Raw genomic sequence first — 19,742 nt, 5'->3', positions numbered from 1 at the left:
ACTAGCGCTGTTCAATTAGTGCTGTTCAATTAGCACCGTTCGATTAGCACCTTTCGATTAGCACTGTTCGATTAGCACCGTTCGATTAGCACTGTTCGATTAGCACCGTTCGATTAGCACTATTCGATTAGCACCTTTTGATTAGCACTGTTCAATTAGCACTGTTCGATTTTCACTATTCGACTAGCGCTGTTCAATTAGTGCTGTTCAATTAGCACCTTTCGATTAGCACTGTTCGATTAGCACCTTTCGATTAGCACCGTTCGATTAGCACCGTTCGATCAGTGAAATCGATGTCCTGAATAACCTGCATTAAATAAACATAACCTAGAAGTAAGCATATTGTATGGCGCAAATTGCACACTAGTATATTTCAACATAATTCTTGTGAGATGGTGTTCTGCGAGGGCTCTTTTGTGTTTCTTGTGAGATGGTGTTTTGTGAGGGTTCTGTTGTGGTTCTTGTGAGATGGTGCTCTGCGAGAGTTATTTTTGTTTCTTGTGAAATGGTGTTCTGCGAGGATTTTTTGGGATTCGTGTGATATGGTGTTCTGCGAGGGTTCTTTTGTGATTCTTGTGAGATGGTGTTCTTCGAGGGTTCTTTTGTGATTCTTGTGAGATGGTGTTCTTCGAGGGTTCTTTTGTGATTCTTGTGAGATGGTGTTCTGCCAGGGTTTTTTTGTGATTCCTGTGAGATGGTGTTTTGCGAGGGTTCTGTTGTGGTTCTTGTGACATGGTGTTCTGCGAGAGTTCTTTTGGGATTTTTGTGAGATGGTGTTCTGCGAGGGCTCTTTTGGGATTCTTGTGAGATGGTGTTTTGTGAGGGTTCTGTTGTGGTTCTTGTGAGATGGTGCTCTGCGAGAGTTCTTTTTGTTTCTTGTGAAATGGTGTTCTGCGAGGATTTTTTGGGATTCGAGTGAGATGGTGTTCTGCAAGGGTTCTTTTGTGATTCTTGTGAGATGGTGTTTTGTGAGGGTTTTTTGTGTTTCTTGTGAAGTGGTGTTCTGTGAGGATTTTTTGTGATTCTTGTGAGATGGTGTTCTGCGAGGGTTCTTTTGTGATTTTTGTGAGATGGTGTTCAGGGCAACAGTTTTTTGAGGAAAGCGATGCATTCTAGTAGTCTAAAGAGGATAAGTTGTTATGGTTTCCCATGGATTTCGCTACAGGGGTATTGTGCTTATTAAATCATATAACTGAAATAAATCTATATACATGTAATACATTCCTATGCAATTATATATGTTATTTTGTATAATCATATAAAATCATATATAAATCATATATACAATATTGAAGCCACAATCTACTTCTGATTTGGCTATCTTTTTCGACTTCATTCAGCCGATGTTGCCTCATTAAAATGTTTACAATAGTAGCCCCTTGGTATCACCAATCAAAAAGAATGGGAGGCGACAAGAATGATTTCAGTAGACCAATATTTGCAAAAAGTAACACTGCTGACTTATAATAATTTAATATAACCTTTTATATAATTTTTACATTTGGGGCTTGCAATTGAGTCAATTCCCTTGAAAAGTTCTGACACTAATTAACTTTTATCTATAAATTGCTATTTGTTTAAACAAAGCATAAATACCCCATATTCTTATTATCATATGTTGCTATCGGATATATTATTAGCAAAGATTCTTAAGTCGATTGTTTTATTTATTTTTTAGTCAACAAGGTAAGGGAAACCTCTAATGTCCAACTCTTTCCTGGTTGGTCCTCTTTTCAGCCATCTCTTCTCTATGATGGTTTTGATACTAGTACAATGTTCAGTTTCACAAGCGCTGGATATACGGAAATTAAGATTGAGTTACCAGGCAACTACACCCACTATGTTACCAAGGTAGCAGCTCTTTTTAGATGTAAGTAGTTATGTGACCTATCATATTGTAGGCAACTCTGTCTGATGGTTTGTTTGTCTGACCGAACATTTTCATCACAGTTGACCGTTTAAACTACGCCTTCCTTCCCTTGGAAATCTTTGTAATCAGTTTTATAGTTGAATAGAGAGTTCTTTGCTTGGTATCCGCTATGATTTTCTGCTCTGCCGCTTCATGATTCCCTTAAATGCTGCCATTTGCTCGACAACAGAAGACCTTTTGTTTAATGCTACATCATGTGATGTTCATAGCCACACACCCGCATACATACGTATGCACGTATGTACATACATATGTATGTTTGTACATATATACATATGTATGTACGTACATATGTATGTATGTACGTATGTACGTACATATGTACGTATGTATGTACATCTGTATGTACAAACGTATGTATGTACGTACATATGTATATACAGCTTGCATTAAATTATTTTACTGTGTTACCATTCGATGCATTCAACACCGATAATAGCAATACCTAAGCTGCAGCGCATTCTTTGGTGTATTGGAACAATTGTATTGGGTTACAGCATTAGGTAATTAAACGAAAAGCTGTTGTGTGTATCTACAAACGGCGTGTGACATATAATAAAAGGCTTTTTCACTGCAAATGGAGATATTTTATTGAATAACAAAACCGCAGAGCAGAAAGTGGTCTCTCTAATTTGAATACTTAGGGAACAATGCTCCATTTAACTATGAAACAGATATTTTCCCACACGTACGCATTCTTTCTCATTACCAAATAGTGCCTATTTAGCTACTGGTTACTAAATGTCGCAAAATATTCTTTGCTAAATTTCTGTGTCTAGTTTAGGTGCCATCGAAACATTTTACTACATCCACTCAGAGATTATACAACGTTACAGCCGTTACTCTGACAAGTCACGCCATCTAACAAAGATACACGTACTTCCTTTGATTTGCTGTACTGTTAGCACATCAATATTAAGCAATTTGTACTGCGCCGAGGTTTCACTGTGCCAAACGCATGGATATACTGTATGGGCAGTTGACTATAACTTACTTTTTTTTGTTATTAAACGCCACAAAATTTTTTATAATAAACTTGTATATCCTTTTTTTCATTTAGCTACTTTATTAATGTATCTACATGTTAAACTATTAGGAAATTTTGATACATGACGTTGCTAACGCGTGCAACCATAATTGGGAGTCGGGATCTCTGTATATTATATTTACTAACACCCTTGATTATTAGTTCCTTTTGTTTTTTAAGGCTACACTGAAGCTGTCAACTAGCTAGATGTTTTCTTTTCAGACTCTAAACAGCCATTTTCATTTAATAATCTTTGAAATTTTGCACATTTTTCTCAATTTAGTGGATACAATAATTAAAATTACATGGCTAATATGCTACACTATTATGGGTGATACAACTAGTGTAGTTTGTAGTTCAAAGATAGCCGAGTCACAGATAGATTTTTGAGCGAATAGAACTTTCAGTGATAGATAAAATTGCACGCTGTTAAAAGTGTAAAAAATATTGGTTCATGTTCATGTTAGTTATTTATATAAGGCGAGTGAATGAGCTCTAGAACCTAGCAGTCTATCACACTGTGTTTCCATTTTTTAAAGCTATCTGCGTTGAGTTTGCTTCTTCAAACAGCTATCTACCAGCCGGTCTCTATGTTGTCAATGATGCTTGTAGTTAACTAGATTTTATAAATTCTAGTTTATTGTTGTATCAAAACTGAAGCATGCACACGAGTAACGAAGAATTAAATGGTTACATTGTTAAATTTGAGAAAAGCTATCCGTGACCCTTAATATTTGAATATCAACAAAAATGATTGAAATAACTGTGAGTTTTATTCTAGAATTGAAGAATTGGTGTGTTCTGAGCTATTTGACATTTTAGTTACAATGTAACATGTCTGATATGTATCTAAAATAATTTAATTTAACCTCAAAAGCATGGAAGATCTTGAATAGTGTGTATAAATTTATTCCATACTTTAAAGACTAAAGAGATACTTTATACTTTAAACTAAAGAGATATTTGACTGCAGCAGTTTAATGACAGCTCATACCAAGTTATTCATATTCTTCAGAATAACTAGGCTACACGATAGCATTAGAACTTATGCGTATTGTCTACTGAGAGATTGGGTTCAAACTGGATGGGAGGAGTTTACTTTACAGGCTTAGCCAAGGTTTTTGATACTTGCCGTTGACTTAAGCATAAAAACCATCTCTCCAAAACTTAATTTAATGTTTTGAAGATGACTCAAGCAAAGCTTGTTGCAAGTAAAAAGTGTTTGATGGTCGACATCTCTGCCAAATTGTCTATTAAAGCTTTCGCCATTATTTCCATCGAGGCCTCTGTATACTGATATCAAGGCATTTGCATCAATACCTTTATCGGTGGAGCCTCTTAAAGTTCTACCCTATGTTTTTTACAACCGCAATCGTAAAAGCACACTGTCAAAATGCATCATGGATGATTGCATAGATGTTTGCAGAGAGTACACTTATTGATGGCGCTAAACGATGCGTTGTTTTAAAAAGATTGGCCAGTGAAAATTTGCTGTAGTAGTGTCAAAACCATTATATCCTTGCTAGACTATTCAATACCGTAATTTTAAAATTGCTAACATATTCATTATCTAATATGAATCATCCACAATTTGTCATACCGATAACATTTGTGCCCATATTTACATTGCCACATTTTGCTCAACACAAAAAAAGGCTGCATGTCAATGATAAAAAACAGCCAACCCAAAAATACTTCAGGTTCATTAAACAAATCAAACTATAGAAACAAGAAAGAATTATCTGGAGCGTTTCATAAACAGGTTCAACTTATGCTAGTTGCTTAATTTGCTGTTAAAATCTATAAATATTAATCTGTTAAGAATGAAAATTTCTGTTCATATATAAATAGTCAACAGTTTTGCATGAGCCTGGCTCTTAACTCTTTTTGTTGTGTTTAACTCTATAGCTACTGTTTTCTGTACAGCCAGGGCAATACTTCCTGTTGCATGTATTGAGAGTAAAGGTCAAGCGATTATAAGACCTTCCTTTCTTAATTATTACTTTGTTAGTTTATCCCACGACCAAACACGAGCGGAGCGATTGTTTGAGAGATTTATGATAAATGCATGTGCACACAGCTCATGAAAATTATTCATCAACACCGTCACAAACCCTTGTACCGAAATCTCATCAACAAATTTAACCATTTTTCAATGGAGTCGTTTAAGTATAATAACGATACAAAACACATACATGTATAAGCCTATTTAAATATGTCACCAAGTCTTTGAAAATTGTCGACAACATCCTAAAACTTACCCATCTGATCAGATTAAACACAAATAGACAGATTAATTTGGCCGAAATTCGCAATAAAAAACTTGACAAGCTTTTTTAAACAAAATTAAAACCGGCCAACGATACGCCAATAAAGCCGTGCGGCAGATCGTAGAACTATTTAGAAAGGCGCATTTCACGAGAAAAACATGCTCATTTCACCAGTCTATAGCATTGTCTAATTGCCGAAGGTTTCTAATATTTTTCCGTTTGTAATATCTTGCAAAAATATTTAATTTTAAAAATAATTATTTGATTTTATAAAATTATCATAAGAATAATTATTCGAATTTATATGTCCTAAGGTTTCTGTAATAAACGTAGACCGTTTGAGGCGTAGACCGATTTACCGGTACGAAATTGTGGTACACAGTCTATCAGCCTATGTTTTTTTCCAATTACCGAAGGTTTCATTAAATTATTTAAAACATTAACCAAAATTCTTTACATCTTATGTACAAGCTTGGGCCGAACTACAGCCCCCCTTTATGACGAAAACATTCTTTTATTTTGCTCCAGTTTGCAGGAAACTTTTAAACGTGTGAACACTCATATTCGCTTTATGCTAGATCGCTATAAAAACCATTCTACATTCAACGCAACCAACTTTCAAACTGTGTATAGTACACAGTAGCTTGCCCTTTTATTTCTAATTTTGCATTTCAGAGTTATAATAAACATATTTCCTTATTGTTGTTGTTAAATTACATGCATTACAATAGGTTAGGCCTACAACTTTAATTAATATTTATTTTATTGTTGTAAAACATAGGTTTTAGATAGTAGTAGATTAGGTGTGATTTTTTGTGTGATTAGGTGTTATTTATTGTTGTGAAACATAGCTTTGAGATAGTGGTAGATTAGGTGTGAGTTTTTTGTGTGATTAGGTGTTATTTTATTGTTGTAAAACATAGCTTTGAGATAGTGGTAGATTAGGTGTGAATTTTTTGTGTGATTAGGTGTTATTTTATTGTTGTAAAACATAGCTTTGAGATAGTGGTAGATTAGGTGTGAGTTTTTTGTGTGATTAGGTGTGATTTATTGTTGTAAAACATAGGTTTGAGATAGTAGTAGATTAGGTGTGAATTTTTTACAACCTTTTGTTTTGCATAATTGACTTTTTTAAATATAATTTCAAAACAACTTGACAACTACCATGTACATACAACTTCCCAGAACACCACGTCGTGGCCGACGCAGTGGCCATCCACATGTCTCTCAATTATTACAGCTCAATAGGAGGATAAATAGAAGGTCCTCACAGCAACCATCAACATCAAATGCTAATGTTCAACAACACGCTACTCAAATTAATAACAACTCATCTGATTCATAGAATTCTTTAGTAGATGTTGTAGACGATGTAAATGACACGGACTTGGCAGCCCCTTTGTTTCCAGATGATGATCATGATTTTATGGACATCATTGACCATGGAAATATTGCACAAAACAATATTGCTCCTCCCAATGCTGCCCCCCTTCATCACATTCCTCATTTTCAATCTTTAGAATGACCTGATTTTCAAGAGCTGAGAAACAACTTTCTAGACAGACTTGACAACAACATATCACAGCTCACGTGTCCTGGATGTAATGAGAAACATTTCATTACATACAATGCTCAAATACAATTATGTCATACGTGCCAACAAGTTCCCCCGTCAAATTCCCAGATTACTAGAATTTCTTTTTTGAAGTCGTGCTCCCTCAAATTTATTTTATATTATCTCGAACAACTCTCATTTACACTATACTCTGTCAATTCCTGCTGACAACTATTTTTTCAACAACCAGCACCATCCTTTCTTTTTCCATTATCACTTATTCCATTATCAGGTCGTCGGCTGTATGACGAGAATTTCTAGTTATTTTACACAAATTTTTTTAAAATTTCGTATAATTTTGTATTATGCTTATATTTTTGTTCTGGATATAGTTGTCTGAAGTATTTATCCCGAAGATTTTTATCAGTGAAATAAATTAAACCAAGCACTATGTATCGCTATAAGAAAATTTGCTTCAACATATAACAGTTTTAACATATGAAATAAACATTGGAACAGATTAACATGATTAACAGTTTTGCATGAACAAAACATGCAAGATAGCTCTACAGTATTGCATGAAATATTCACGTAAGTTTCAGACAAGGGTTTTTGGTATTCGTCAGCAAAAGGTTAAACGGTTCACCCTTAATATCACCACCTGACATGCTCAAGACTTGATTTTCAATTACTGATATTTCTGTATGAGTCATAGTTTTTTTTCTTTTTACCTCAAAGTTTGACTATTGATTAGTATAAAAGGGATCGTTATTCAAGCCGATATGGCTCCGAATAAAGTAAGCATCAAACCTATTAGTGCACTCACAACGATGAGGGAGATTGTAGATCCATTAGTTAAGTCGACCATTGCTTAAGATCTTTGGATATTTGTCAAATTCTGCAAAGCAGTCTTGGTGTGGATAACTTGCTAACCCTTGAAGCTAGTCTATTGGTCATGTTTTTTAGGCGTATTGCACCGATCATTCTGAAATCACAGAATATATGCGTTAATTTATTTGATATACCTATGATTAGTTCAAGATAAGGCTGTAGCTATATAAGAGTATTTTGAAACGAGAAAAAATGTATGATAGGGTCACATGTTTGAATTAATTTTAGGAAGGTGTACCTAAGTACTTGTACTTACTATCTCCAGGAGGTGTCTATAAATATATATAGATGATAGTTTTACTGCCTGTTCACCTTGCGATTAGTATGCAAATCCCATGTATTATTGCGATTAGTATTGTAAATCCCATGCAAATTTGTGCATGTCTGTTTAGGGAATGTACAGACTCAACCAATCGGAGAAGCCTCTCAGAGCTCTACTGATGGTCAGCACACTGCTAGTAATGCATTTGATGGAACTTTTGGAGAAAACTCTCTCTACGCTTCAACAGAATCTACTCTAAATCCCAAATGGTGGATGCTTAAAGTTTACGAAGTTCATCCAGTATTTTTCATGACAGTCGTAAATGTCTATAGTCAGCAAAATGCAAACGGTAAGAATGCTACCTTTCTATCAGTGTATCCCTATAACAAGAATTGTAAGAGATGTTGGCTGGTAACCGCTTCCGCATGGGTTTATGAGCTGCTTTTGAAACATTTGAACTTTTTTGCTGAAGTGAAACTTTTGAGCTACACAGTTTTTACATAAATAAAATGTTCAAAAATCTCTCAAAATTATACGCAAGGAAAAGGTAGTTAAAGTTGAGATTTGCATTATGTTTAAAATCCAACTTCCTAGATGCGATAGTTACAATAGACAAGCTAACATCAATGGTAAAAACGCTGACCTTTGTTAGCGGATGAGGGATATTTACTCAAATACAGCTAAACAAGTTGTAAGCATCACCTAAAAGGCACACAAAAAAGGAGTCAAAGGATATTTAAGTTATAGCAAGATAGAACAAGGTAAAATCTTTGCAAGCAAACATATTTATAAGCCAAAACAAAATTTGATTAGATTACAATAGCTGTTTGTATTGTTGTAGAAATGATTTCAATGGATGGTGAGCTTTTATTGAACTACTAGCTTAATGCCCTGTGTTGCACCAGCAATAGAAGAGTTTTTAAATTAATATTTATTGACCATCTAACTTTGAAATGAAGGTGTTAGTTTATTTCTGTGTGTGCTATATGTTTAATTACATGTAGGTTTTTGCTATATACCGCAAACTCTCTAATTGAACCCTCCTTTATTTGAACGCCACCTTTATTTGACCGCCACGATGAAAGAAAGGTTGAAAAATAGATCTCCACCTTTTATTTGAACGCCACTTCCATTTGACTGACACTTTGACTATCTTTGATCTTTATGAACCCATAATATCAAGTGATCAGTAGAAAAGTTTCCACAAAACTGTATTAATAATGAATCGTTTACATCAATAACCATTAATTCTCTTGTTGTCCAACTCCAAAGCTTTTCGCATTTTTTCCATTGAAACTTTGAAAGCAACACCATAAAAATAATCAATAACAGTCTATGGCTAATAGTAGTTCCTTGTTTAACGCTGTATTTTTACTTCGAAGTAGCCTACATATATAAAAAATGATTTAAATTTACGATGGTAGATGAACTTTGAAAGTAACGCCATAGAAATAATTACTATCTCAGGCTAATTAGAGTAGTTCCTTGTTTAACACGGTCTTAATACTTAAAAAATCATGCATATAAAAAGGGTTTGCAAGTTTTGGGTTGAAGGTTACGTTTAGCGAGCAAACTTTTACGCATTGCAGTTTTGCTGAATGCGGGGCGTAAAAGTTTTGCTCTACCAAAAAATGGTTTGGACACTAATATCGACTAGTTCAGCAGTGCAAAAGAGAAGTTGAGGCCGGAAGATGTTGTGGATAGTATTGGACAACTAGAAGATGTTCATTCCATCGATAGCAACACTCAGAACACAGCTATCCGAGCAAACGATGGAAATATTTTTGTTTTAAAAACATTCATTTTTGTTTTTGCATGTAATATAAGGATGGTCCGCTTATGTCACTTGTTCATGAATATATATTTGCATCATTTGATAGATTATCATTATATAACTTATAAATATGCAGGTTTATGGCATGTTATTTAATAGCATTCTTGCGATTATCTTAACACGACTTACAATGAATCGATGCTCATAACTCCAATTCTATGCACATAAAAAGTTAGTTTTGGCTGTAAACTGTAACAAACATATTAGTGAGCGTAATGAGCTTATATTTAAAAATGTTAAGTATAAATATAAAATAAAAACATGTTTTCAAATTTAGAAGGAAATTAAAATTGGAAATGCAAACAAACTGCAAGTTTAGAAAAGTAGAGTGTCATGACGTTCAATTAGAGGTTTTATGGTATACATACATACGTACATACGCACATACGTACATACGTACATACATACGTACATACGTACGTACGTATATACGTACATACGTACGTACGTACATACATACATACATAATACATGTATATTTGGGCTTATAGCATTCTGGCAAGTCAGGGGAGCTATTTTTCTTCTAGTAAAATTTTTTTTAGTAAATTAGTTCAAGCTCGAAGATTAAGTGTTTTAACAAATAAATGTAAAATATTGACAGGGGAATAACTATGTGCACAATTATTCTATTGTATTGCAAATAGGTCGTGTGGTTTAGTAAATAGAACATCTGTCAATAATCCTGGAGTTTCTACGTTCAAATCCACTGACAAGTAGATTTTTTTATACCTAAAAATACCTATATATATACCTATATACCTAAAATCAATAAAACAGACTATAACTTTAGATAAAACACTTGATTACTATTAGTCTCATGCTTGGTAAGAGCAATCTTCAGATAAAGTGTTAGCACCACTTTTGGTTACTTATATACAGCTGGAACTATTAAAATTACTAAAACTCCATAGCTGAAAATTATGGATTCATAAAAGAGTTAGGTTTTAAAATTGGTCAGTAGACAATTGATAGCGTGGCTGCAGGCGCTGATGAGTTCAGTGCGTTTGTTCAATGAACCAAGGTGTGGCCTGTATATAATATAAAATTTTTCTTGTAGACACAAAGTACAGTTTTTAGAGCCATTGGCCAGCGGTATGAACTGCTCCAGTATTCTCCAGTTGATGGAATAGTTAGTGTTTGAATCATTCAACCGCCATATGTGCTTGCTGAGTTCAGTGGCAGTTCTTTTATTTCGTTGCGTAAACGACGCTTTGTGATTGTTATAGCGCGTTTTAAATGAAGTTTTTGTTGAATACAGTGTGCAGTGGGTGGTTCTCAGGAAATTCTTCTCTGATGATTTTTAAGAATTTTCTGCCGACTTGTCTGTCCCACTGCACACCATATTCAACAAAAACTTCATTTAAAACGCGCTATAACAATCACAAAGCGTCGTTTACACAACGAAATAAAATAACTGCCACTGAATTCAGCAAGCACATATGGCGGTTGAATGATTCAAACACTAACTATTCCATCAACTGGAGAATACTGGAGCAGTTCATACCGCTGGCCAATGGCTCTAAAAACTGTCCCTTGTGTCTACAAGAAAAATTTTATATTATATACAGGCCACACCTTGGTTCATTGAACAAACGCACTGAACTCGTCAGCGCCTGCAGACACGCTAGCAAATTTTTACTGTCCAATTTTAAAACCTAACTCTTTTATGAATCTACGTATAATTTTCAGCTATGAAGTTTTAGTAATTTTAATAGTTCCAGCTGTATATAAGTAACCAAAACTGGTGCTAACACTTTATCTGAAGATTGCTCTTACCAAGCATGAAACTAATAGTAATCAAGTGTTTTATCTGGAGTTATACTCTGTTTTATTGATTTTAACTTGCTCTGATTTTATCATTGAGCACTCTGCTCAGATCTTACACTTTTACTTATGTACCTATATATATATATATATATAAATATATATATATATTTGTATATATATAAATATATATATACGTACAAATACATATATATATATAGATATATATATAGATATATATATATATATATACATACATATATATATATATAGATAGATATAGCGAAGTGAGAGTTGACTAAAAAAGCTTTATTACTATTTGTTTCATATACATAGTAAAATGTACAATCCTCAGATAAAACTCATTTACTAGTGACAAGCAGGTAAGATGTACCTTGACCAACTCCACTATAGGATTAAAACATAATTATATGAAAGCCATGTTGTTAAGTATATGGCTAGGTTATATTACTGGGTAATAAGAATTTTCTACCGTGGCGACATGTAGAAATGAGTTCTTGTTTCTTATTTAGACTGGCCATATCTGGATGCATAATTATATAATATTTTTCTAACAAACATAGTCTGCATATGTTTGTTAGAAAAATGGTATATATAGATATATATATATATATACATGTATATATATATGTATATATATATATATGAAAAAAAAATTGTTTGCTCACCCCGGTTAACCCATATGGGTAGTGATTTCTGCTCTAACTCGGGTCTCCTGTCAGAGACCTGGGAGTTTGAGCACTCGCCTCAAGATCTTAGCTGTTCCCAATAGCCCACTTTTCTTCAACTCACCTGAGTTGATTGCTGTCGGTATTTGGGCAAGCCACATTTTATGTGCCGGTGTTATTGCGCCCAGTGCCCCAATTGCTACTGGAATTACAGTTGTTCTTACATCCCAGCATTTTTCAATCTCTTCTCCAAGAGGAAGATATTTATCTACCTTCTCTTTTTCTTTGCTGGCTATATTGTAGTCATTTGGTACTGCTATATCTATTATAGTAGCCGTCTTGTTCTCCTTGTCTACCACCACTATATCTGGTTGGTTTGCTAGGACATGCTTGTCAGTTCGGATGTATATAGGAGTCCCAGAGGATCTTAGCGCAGTCATTTTCATTGACTTTACCAGGAGCTTCCCATCAGTGTTGTGGTTTATTAAGGCCATACTCATCACATAAACTTCTATACACAACACCTGCAACATGATTATGCCGCTCAGTGTATGGGTTTCCTGCTAGCTGCTTGCATCCACTGATGATGTGTTCGGTTCGGTATATATATATATATATATATAAATATATATATATATATATATATACATGTATGGTATTAACATGTACATATATATACATGTTAATACCACAATTTGCCGTAACCTTTAGACTCCAATGACTATAAAACTAAGTGGCACCATATTTCAGATGACAATTTGGTACTATTGACAACTGCAAGTTTGGAGGCTTCAACACCTGAGCCAGGGGCAAACTATTGGATTACGAGAACATTGACTATTTCCGGCTCAAGAGCAAGCTTTGGATCGCGTATACCAGTGCGCATGTTGGCTCTCTATACCAATAGCAGTGGGAAACTGATTGTGGAGGAAGTCGTTCTCTCAGGTATGTGCTAGTACAGTCGAACCTCGGTTCTTGAACATATTCCGTTCCAGAAAGTTGTTTGAAAACGGAGTTGTTCGAGATCCGAAACAAGTACTTTCATTAGAATGTATGTAAGTTCCAAGCCAAGAAAACAACTTAGGTAAAGTATTTTTTAACATTTTACGCCATAAACTGTACAATATACTACATACTATAAATAAAAACAGATAGATACAAATGGTGTTTATTTTTAATAAAATATTTTCCATATATGATGATGACAAAAGAAGAAAACAGTAAACATTTTGTATGTTTTGCTCTTAAAACATCGAAAACATTCTAGGTTAAAATACAATACCAAAAATTGCAGAAATCGATAATGAAACATCAAAAAATGCGACAGATCCGTTACATTAAAACTCGCCCAAAAAAAGGCAATATACACAGCAATGGCCCGTTTACTTCACATCTTTAAAATAGAATCTTCCAAAACAATTTAGGTTAACTCGACTAGAGGAGTTGTCTCCTTAGCAAATCTCTTCAGTAGAACGACATCGTCCCAAATGGTTCCTTCCTTTTTGTCAAGAATTTATGAACCGTAAATCGCTTCTCCGTTTGTTAACGAATATTTCCATGCTGTTTCCGTTGCTGTTCTGAACGTTTAATTCCAATGCGCACGCTCCGGTTCGGTCGAGAACCGGATTTATGCTCGAGATCCGAGACGAACAACTCTAAATTTTTTTGGTCGAAAACCGAATTCGTTGAGAACCGAAGCGGTCGAGAATCGAGGTTCCACTGTATATCAATAAACACTGATTTTTTACCATTCACACATTGAATCTCTATACATGTGGAAGATGCTCCATGTAGAATAGTGAATAATATATTTAGGACTTTTATTAAGGGTTATCTCTAATTACAGATGTATTATCTCTAATTACTGATATATTATCTCTAATTTCTAATATATTATCTCTAATTACTGATATATAATCTCTAATTACTGATATATTATCTCTAATTTATATACACACACACGCACACACACACTTTTATGCATCAATTGTTATTATTGATTCAACACATTCAGGATTTTTGTTTTGTGTTCTCAGTTCGTATTAATTGTATTATTACCGAATCATCTTTTATTGTAATCGTAGCAAAACTGACTTAATTTAGCTATTACTTGCTAATTATTTCACATTCACATCTAAACCCTTTTATAGTTGTTTTATTTTTTTTAATTTATTTGACCTTCACAAAACACTTTTCCCATAGTATGTAGTTTGAAAGTCAAAATGGCAAATGTATGTTATATATTAAACACAAATAAATTTTCTGTACGAAGACTTTATTAGCACCAGGGCAACGCATGGTAGTACAGCTAGTATACATATATATATATATATCAAAAAGGTAAGTGTTTCTTATACGATGTTGTATTGTCTATGAATTGCCACATCTCCACTATTTAATAACGTTGGATTTGCCGCTGTTCGTGATAGTGGGTCATGTTCATTTCCTTCAGCAGCCGAGTTACTAATTTTTTTCCAGCTACGAGTTGGCCTACTGTAACTTACTATTACAGAACTTTCACGAGTACTCCAAGCGTTGTGATACGCTATTGTGAAAAGAAAGAGAGCAGCTGCTATCGACTTACTGTCACACTGCATCAGCCATGACCAGCTATACGGGAGGGGGGAGAGAGAGAGGGGGAGAGGGAGAGAAGGAGAGAGAGAGGGAGAGCGAGGAGGAGAGGGGGGGGGGGGGGAGAGAGAGAGGGAGAGAAAGAGGGAGAGAGAGAGAAGGAGAGGGGGGAAGAGGGTGGGAAAGAGAGGGGAGAGAGGGCGAGACGGAGAGAGGGAGAGAAGGAGAGAGAGAGGGAGAGCGAGGAGGAGAGGGGGGGGAGAGAGAGGGAGAGAGAGGGAGAGAAAGAGGGAGAAGAGGGAGGGAGAGAGAGGGAAGAGAGGGAGAGAGACGGAGAGAGGGAGAGAAGGAGAGGGGGAGAGAAGGAGAGAGAGAGGGAGAGCGAGGAGGAAAGGGGGGGGGGAGAGAGAGAGAGGGGAGAGAGAGAGAGAGAGGGAGAGGGAGAGAGAGGGGGAGAGAGAGGGAGAGGGGGAAGAGGGAGGGAGGGAGGGAGAGAGAGGGGAGAGACGGAAAGAGGGAGAGAGAGGAAAGAGGGAGAGAAGGAGAGAGAGAGGGAGAGCGAGGAGGAGAGGGTGGGAGAGAGAGAGGGAGAGAAAGAGGGAGGGAGAGAAAGAGAGGGGAGAGAGGGAGAGGGAGAGAGGGGAAAGAGGGAGATGTAACTGCATATTTGGAGTTGTTTTACAGTATGAAAGACAACTCTCAATAAACCTTATGCTGCGCGTGAATCTATTCCTGTAGACGGGTAATGCAGCTAGTATATATATATAACTAAAGTGTTGGAATAGGTTAAGGTTACTCCTCTTAAAATCCAGGTTAGCGTTTTACTTATCTTAAAACACAAACATAGATTTTAAGATAAGTAACCTTAACCTTTTCCAATACTTTAGTTAGTTATATCACTCCGCACTTCTTAGAGTGCAGAATTAGGCCTGACTACCTATTTGTTGTTACTTAACTATCTATATTATATTTCTCAAAGTTTGTGTGTGTACGCTTGTTCGGCTATAGCTATTAAAATATTGCAATCACAAACCAATTTTGCAAATGATTTGATCTTGGACCCTCCGGTTCACAAGTTTGACACCTTACTAGCTAAGCAACAAAAGCTCAATGTGTTAGCTAGGGGATATATGTGGCTATATCGAGCAAAAAATGCTATCACTCTGTGTTACGATGTAAGGTTATAGCGTAACGTCATGAGAAGTGGGTAGCTTTTATTAGTAAGCTTACTCAAACTGTCCATTGGCATTGTGCCAGGCTAATAGAAAGTGGCAGGCAAGTCTCATTGCCTCTCATTGTTTATAAGCTGATATTCAATACCCAGGCAAATCCGGATAGCACAGCTAGTATATGTATATCAGCTCAGTATGTGCTATGACTCATATTTTAGAATCTTAATATCTGCTGAATCGGCTGACCTCTGCTGTTGTTATCTACAAATATGAATCTCAAAGTTTATCATTGTCTGTTGTTATCTGTCTGTCCTACTAGAGCAATTAATTTTTTGGATGTAAAGCTCGCTTCATGCTGGATTTGAAATTACAGAGATTGCAACCACAAGTTTCTAATCGTGTATCGAAACCACTAAACTACGCTTTTCTCTTAATTCTATTACTCTTATTACCTATATATCGTATACCATGTTTTCGATTGCACACACTAAGTTTCGTATCCATTGATATATTGTGTCCACATGTTGTGATGTCTCTGTTCTAAAATACTTTTCGCCCAACCATGAAACACGATGCTTTTTCATCCTCGCCATGCTAGAGCAAATTTGTTTTCCCGCCATATGATATTGACAAAGGTTTTTCTTGAAATTAAAATTTTGCACTTGTACTGATTACGGCAAAATGACAAAAATGGTCGATATGCAATTTGCTGAAATACCTACCACAATGCTGAAAAGAGATATACGTTGTTCAGTTTATATTGTTTTGTTCGTATATATATTTCAGCTCTGAATTATCCGTTACGGCGAAAACCGATTCGCAAACAGATAAGTGATAAATTTTTAATTAAAAATTTGAAGTTTACTAAAATACATACTAAAATTTCCTTAAAGTATGTGTTTAGTAAGCTATATTCATTTAAGTTAGATTCATCGTTTATGTTACACGTCTGTCTCGAAGGTAATAACTCTCCACGGTACGTTCTGCGCATAGTTCATTGTAATGTTACACTTTTTTGCAGATCATAACCACAAAATGCACTAACATTCTTGTAGATGACTATAGTTACTAAAGTTTACATAATGTTTTGTTACTATTTTTAACGATTATAGTTTTGATGATTTTTACCGGGTGTTTACATTAGATAATTACTATGGGTTTCTATACCACTCTCTCTCTCTCTCTCTCTCTCTGCGATATTTTTGTCTTATGATGCCAACACTGAAGTGAACTAAAATAATATACTTGTATACCAAGTAATTTTTAATTGTAACCATAGCAAATTAGGCTATATTTAGCTATTATTTGCTAATGATTTCACATTTACATTTAAATCCCATTACAGTTTTATTTTTCCTCCTAATTTATTTCAACAAAACACTCCTTTCATGATATGAAATTTAAAAGTTACAGTTGTTTTTATAAATTTGAAAACTTTTACAATAGTTTTATATTTTCTTCTAATTCATTCGAACTGCACAAAAAATGCTTTTTCATGATATGAAGTTTAAGATCTAGAATGGTAAATACATGTATTTGTATATGTTAAATAAAAATAGATTTTCTGTTTAAAGACTTTTTATAATCCAGGCAATGCCGAGTCAGCTAGTCATATATTCAGCTAGTTATATAGTCAGCTAGTCATATATTCAGCTAGTTATATAGTCAGCTAGTCATATAGTCAACTAGTCATATAGTCAGCTAGTCATATAGTCAGCTAGTCATATAGTCAGCTAGTCATATAGTCAACTAGTAATAAAGTCAGCTAGTCATATAGTCAGCTAGTTATATAGCTAGCTACTTATATAATCAGCTAGTCATGCAGTCAGCTAGTCATATAGTCAACTAGTCATATAGTCAGCTAGTCATATCGTCAGCTAGTCATATAGTCAGCTAGTCATATAGTCAGCTAGTCATATCGTCAGCTAGTCATATAGTCAGCTAGTCATATAGTCAGCTAGTCATATAGTCAGCTAGTCATATAGTCAGCTAGTCATATAGTCAGCTAGTCATATCATCAGCTAGTCATATAGTCAGCTAGTCATATAGTCAGCTAATCATATAGTCAGCTAGTCATTTAGTCAGCTAGTCATTTAGTCAGCTAGTCATATAGTCAGCTAGTCATTTAGTCAGCTAGTTATATAGTCAACTAGTCATTTAGTCAGCTAGTCATATAGTCAGCTAGTCATTTAGTCAGCTAGTCATATAGTCAGCTAGTCATATAGTCAGCTAGTCATATAGTCAACTAGTCATTTAGTCAGCTAGGTATATAGTCAGCTAGTTATATAGTCAGCTAGTTATATAGTCAACTAGTCATATAGTCAGCTAGTCATATCGTCAGCTAGTCATATCGTCAGCTAGTCATATAGTCAGCTAGTCATATAGTCAGCTAGTCATATAGTCAACTAGTAATAAAGTCAGCTAGTCATATAGTCAGCTAGTTATATAGCTAGCTACTTATATAATCAGCTAGTCATGCAGTCAGCTAGTCATATAGTCAACTAGTCATATAGTCAGCTAGTCATATCGTCAGCTAGTCATATAGTCAGCTAGTCATATAGTCAGTTAGTCATATAGTCAGCTAGTCATATAGTCAGCTAGTCATATAGTCAGCTAGCCATATCATCATCTAGTCATATAGTCAGCTAGTCATATAGTCAACTAGTCATATAGTCAGCTAGTCATATAGTCAGCTAGTCATAGAGTCAGCTAGTCATTTAGTCAGCTAGTCATTTAGTCAGCTAGTTATATAGTCAGCTAGTCATATAGTCAGCTAGTCATTTAGTCAGCTAGTCATTTAGTCAGCTAGTCATTTAGTCAGCTAGTCATATAATCAGCTAGTCATTTAGTCAGCTAGTCATATAGTCAGCTAGTCATATAGTCAGCTAGTCATATAGTCAGCTAGTCATATAGTCAGCTAGTCATATAGTCAGCTAGTCATTTAGTCAGCTAGTCATTTAGTCAGCTAGTTATATAGTCAACTAGTCATTTAGTCAGCTAGTCATTTAGTCAGCTAGTCTTATAGTCAGCTAGTCATATAGTCAGCTAGTCATATAGTCAGCTAGTCACATCATCAGCTAGTCATATAGTCAGCTAGTCATATAGTCAGCTAGTCATATAGTCAGCTAGTCATTTAGTCAGCTAGTCATTTAGTCAGCTAGGTATATAGTCAGCTAGTTATATAGTCAGCTAGTTATATAGTCAACTAGTCATATAGTCAGCTAGTCATATTGTCAGCTAGTCATATCATCAGCTAGTCATATCGTCAGCTAGTCATATCGTCAGCTAGTCATATCGTCAGCTAGTCATACAGTCAGCTAGTCATATAGTCAACTAATCATATAGTCAGCTAGTCATATAGTCAGCTAGTCATGTAGTCAGCTAGTTATATAGTAAGCTAGTCATATAGTCAGCTAGTCATATAGTTAGCTAGTCATATAGTCAGCTAGTCATATAGTCAGCTAATCATATAGTCAACTAGTCATACAGTCAGCTAATCATATAGTCAGCTAGTCATATAGTCAGCTAGTCATTTACAAGGAAGACCCAATTTTAGAAGATGGATTGGTATTAAATTCAATCAGAAATGGACTTCTGATGTAACATAAAATAAAACTCCATGGTTTAGAAAATATTTTATTTTATATGATAAATAAATGAACTTGTGCAACTGCAAGTTGAATAGAAGAAGTCAAACAGTGCCGTCTTCAATATAGATAAAAACAAGTGTCAGTATCCTTATACTACAATATGGTATCAATATAAAAATACTAAAAA

General features: G+C 35.0%; 1 protein-coding gene across 1 annotated transcript in view; it reads left to right on the top strand.

Moving 5' to 3' along the window:
* The first annotated feature begins 1,139 nt into the window (after window positions 1-1,139).
* LOC137394109 (uncharacterized) overlaps window positions 1,140-19,742 on the top strand; it is a 41,389-nt gene continuing 22,786 nt past the window's right edge. Inside the window, exons 1-4 of the mRNA XM_068080828.1 lie at window positions 1,140-1,167; window positions 1,679-1,870; window positions 8,066-8,284; window positions 12,973-13,167. Coding sequence (XP_067936929.1) covers window positions 1,140-1,167; window positions 1,679-1,870; window positions 8,066-8,284; window positions 12,973-13,167 — 634 coding nt within the window. The remainder of the gene's footprint in view (window positions 1,168-1,678; window positions 1,871-8,065; window positions 8,285-12,972; window positions 13,168-19,742) is intronic.

Source organism: Watersipora subatra, chromosome 4 (assembly GCF_963576615.1).
Source record: "Watersipora subatra chromosome 4, tzWatSuba1.1, whole genome shotgun sequence".
Lineage (NCBI taxonomy): Eukaryota > Metazoa > Bryozoa > Gymnolaemata > Cheilostomatida > Watersiporidae > Watersipora > Watersipora subatra.
The sequence above is the reverse complement of the archived record's forward strand: the minus strand, read 5'-3'. Positions and strand labels throughout refer to the sequence as shown.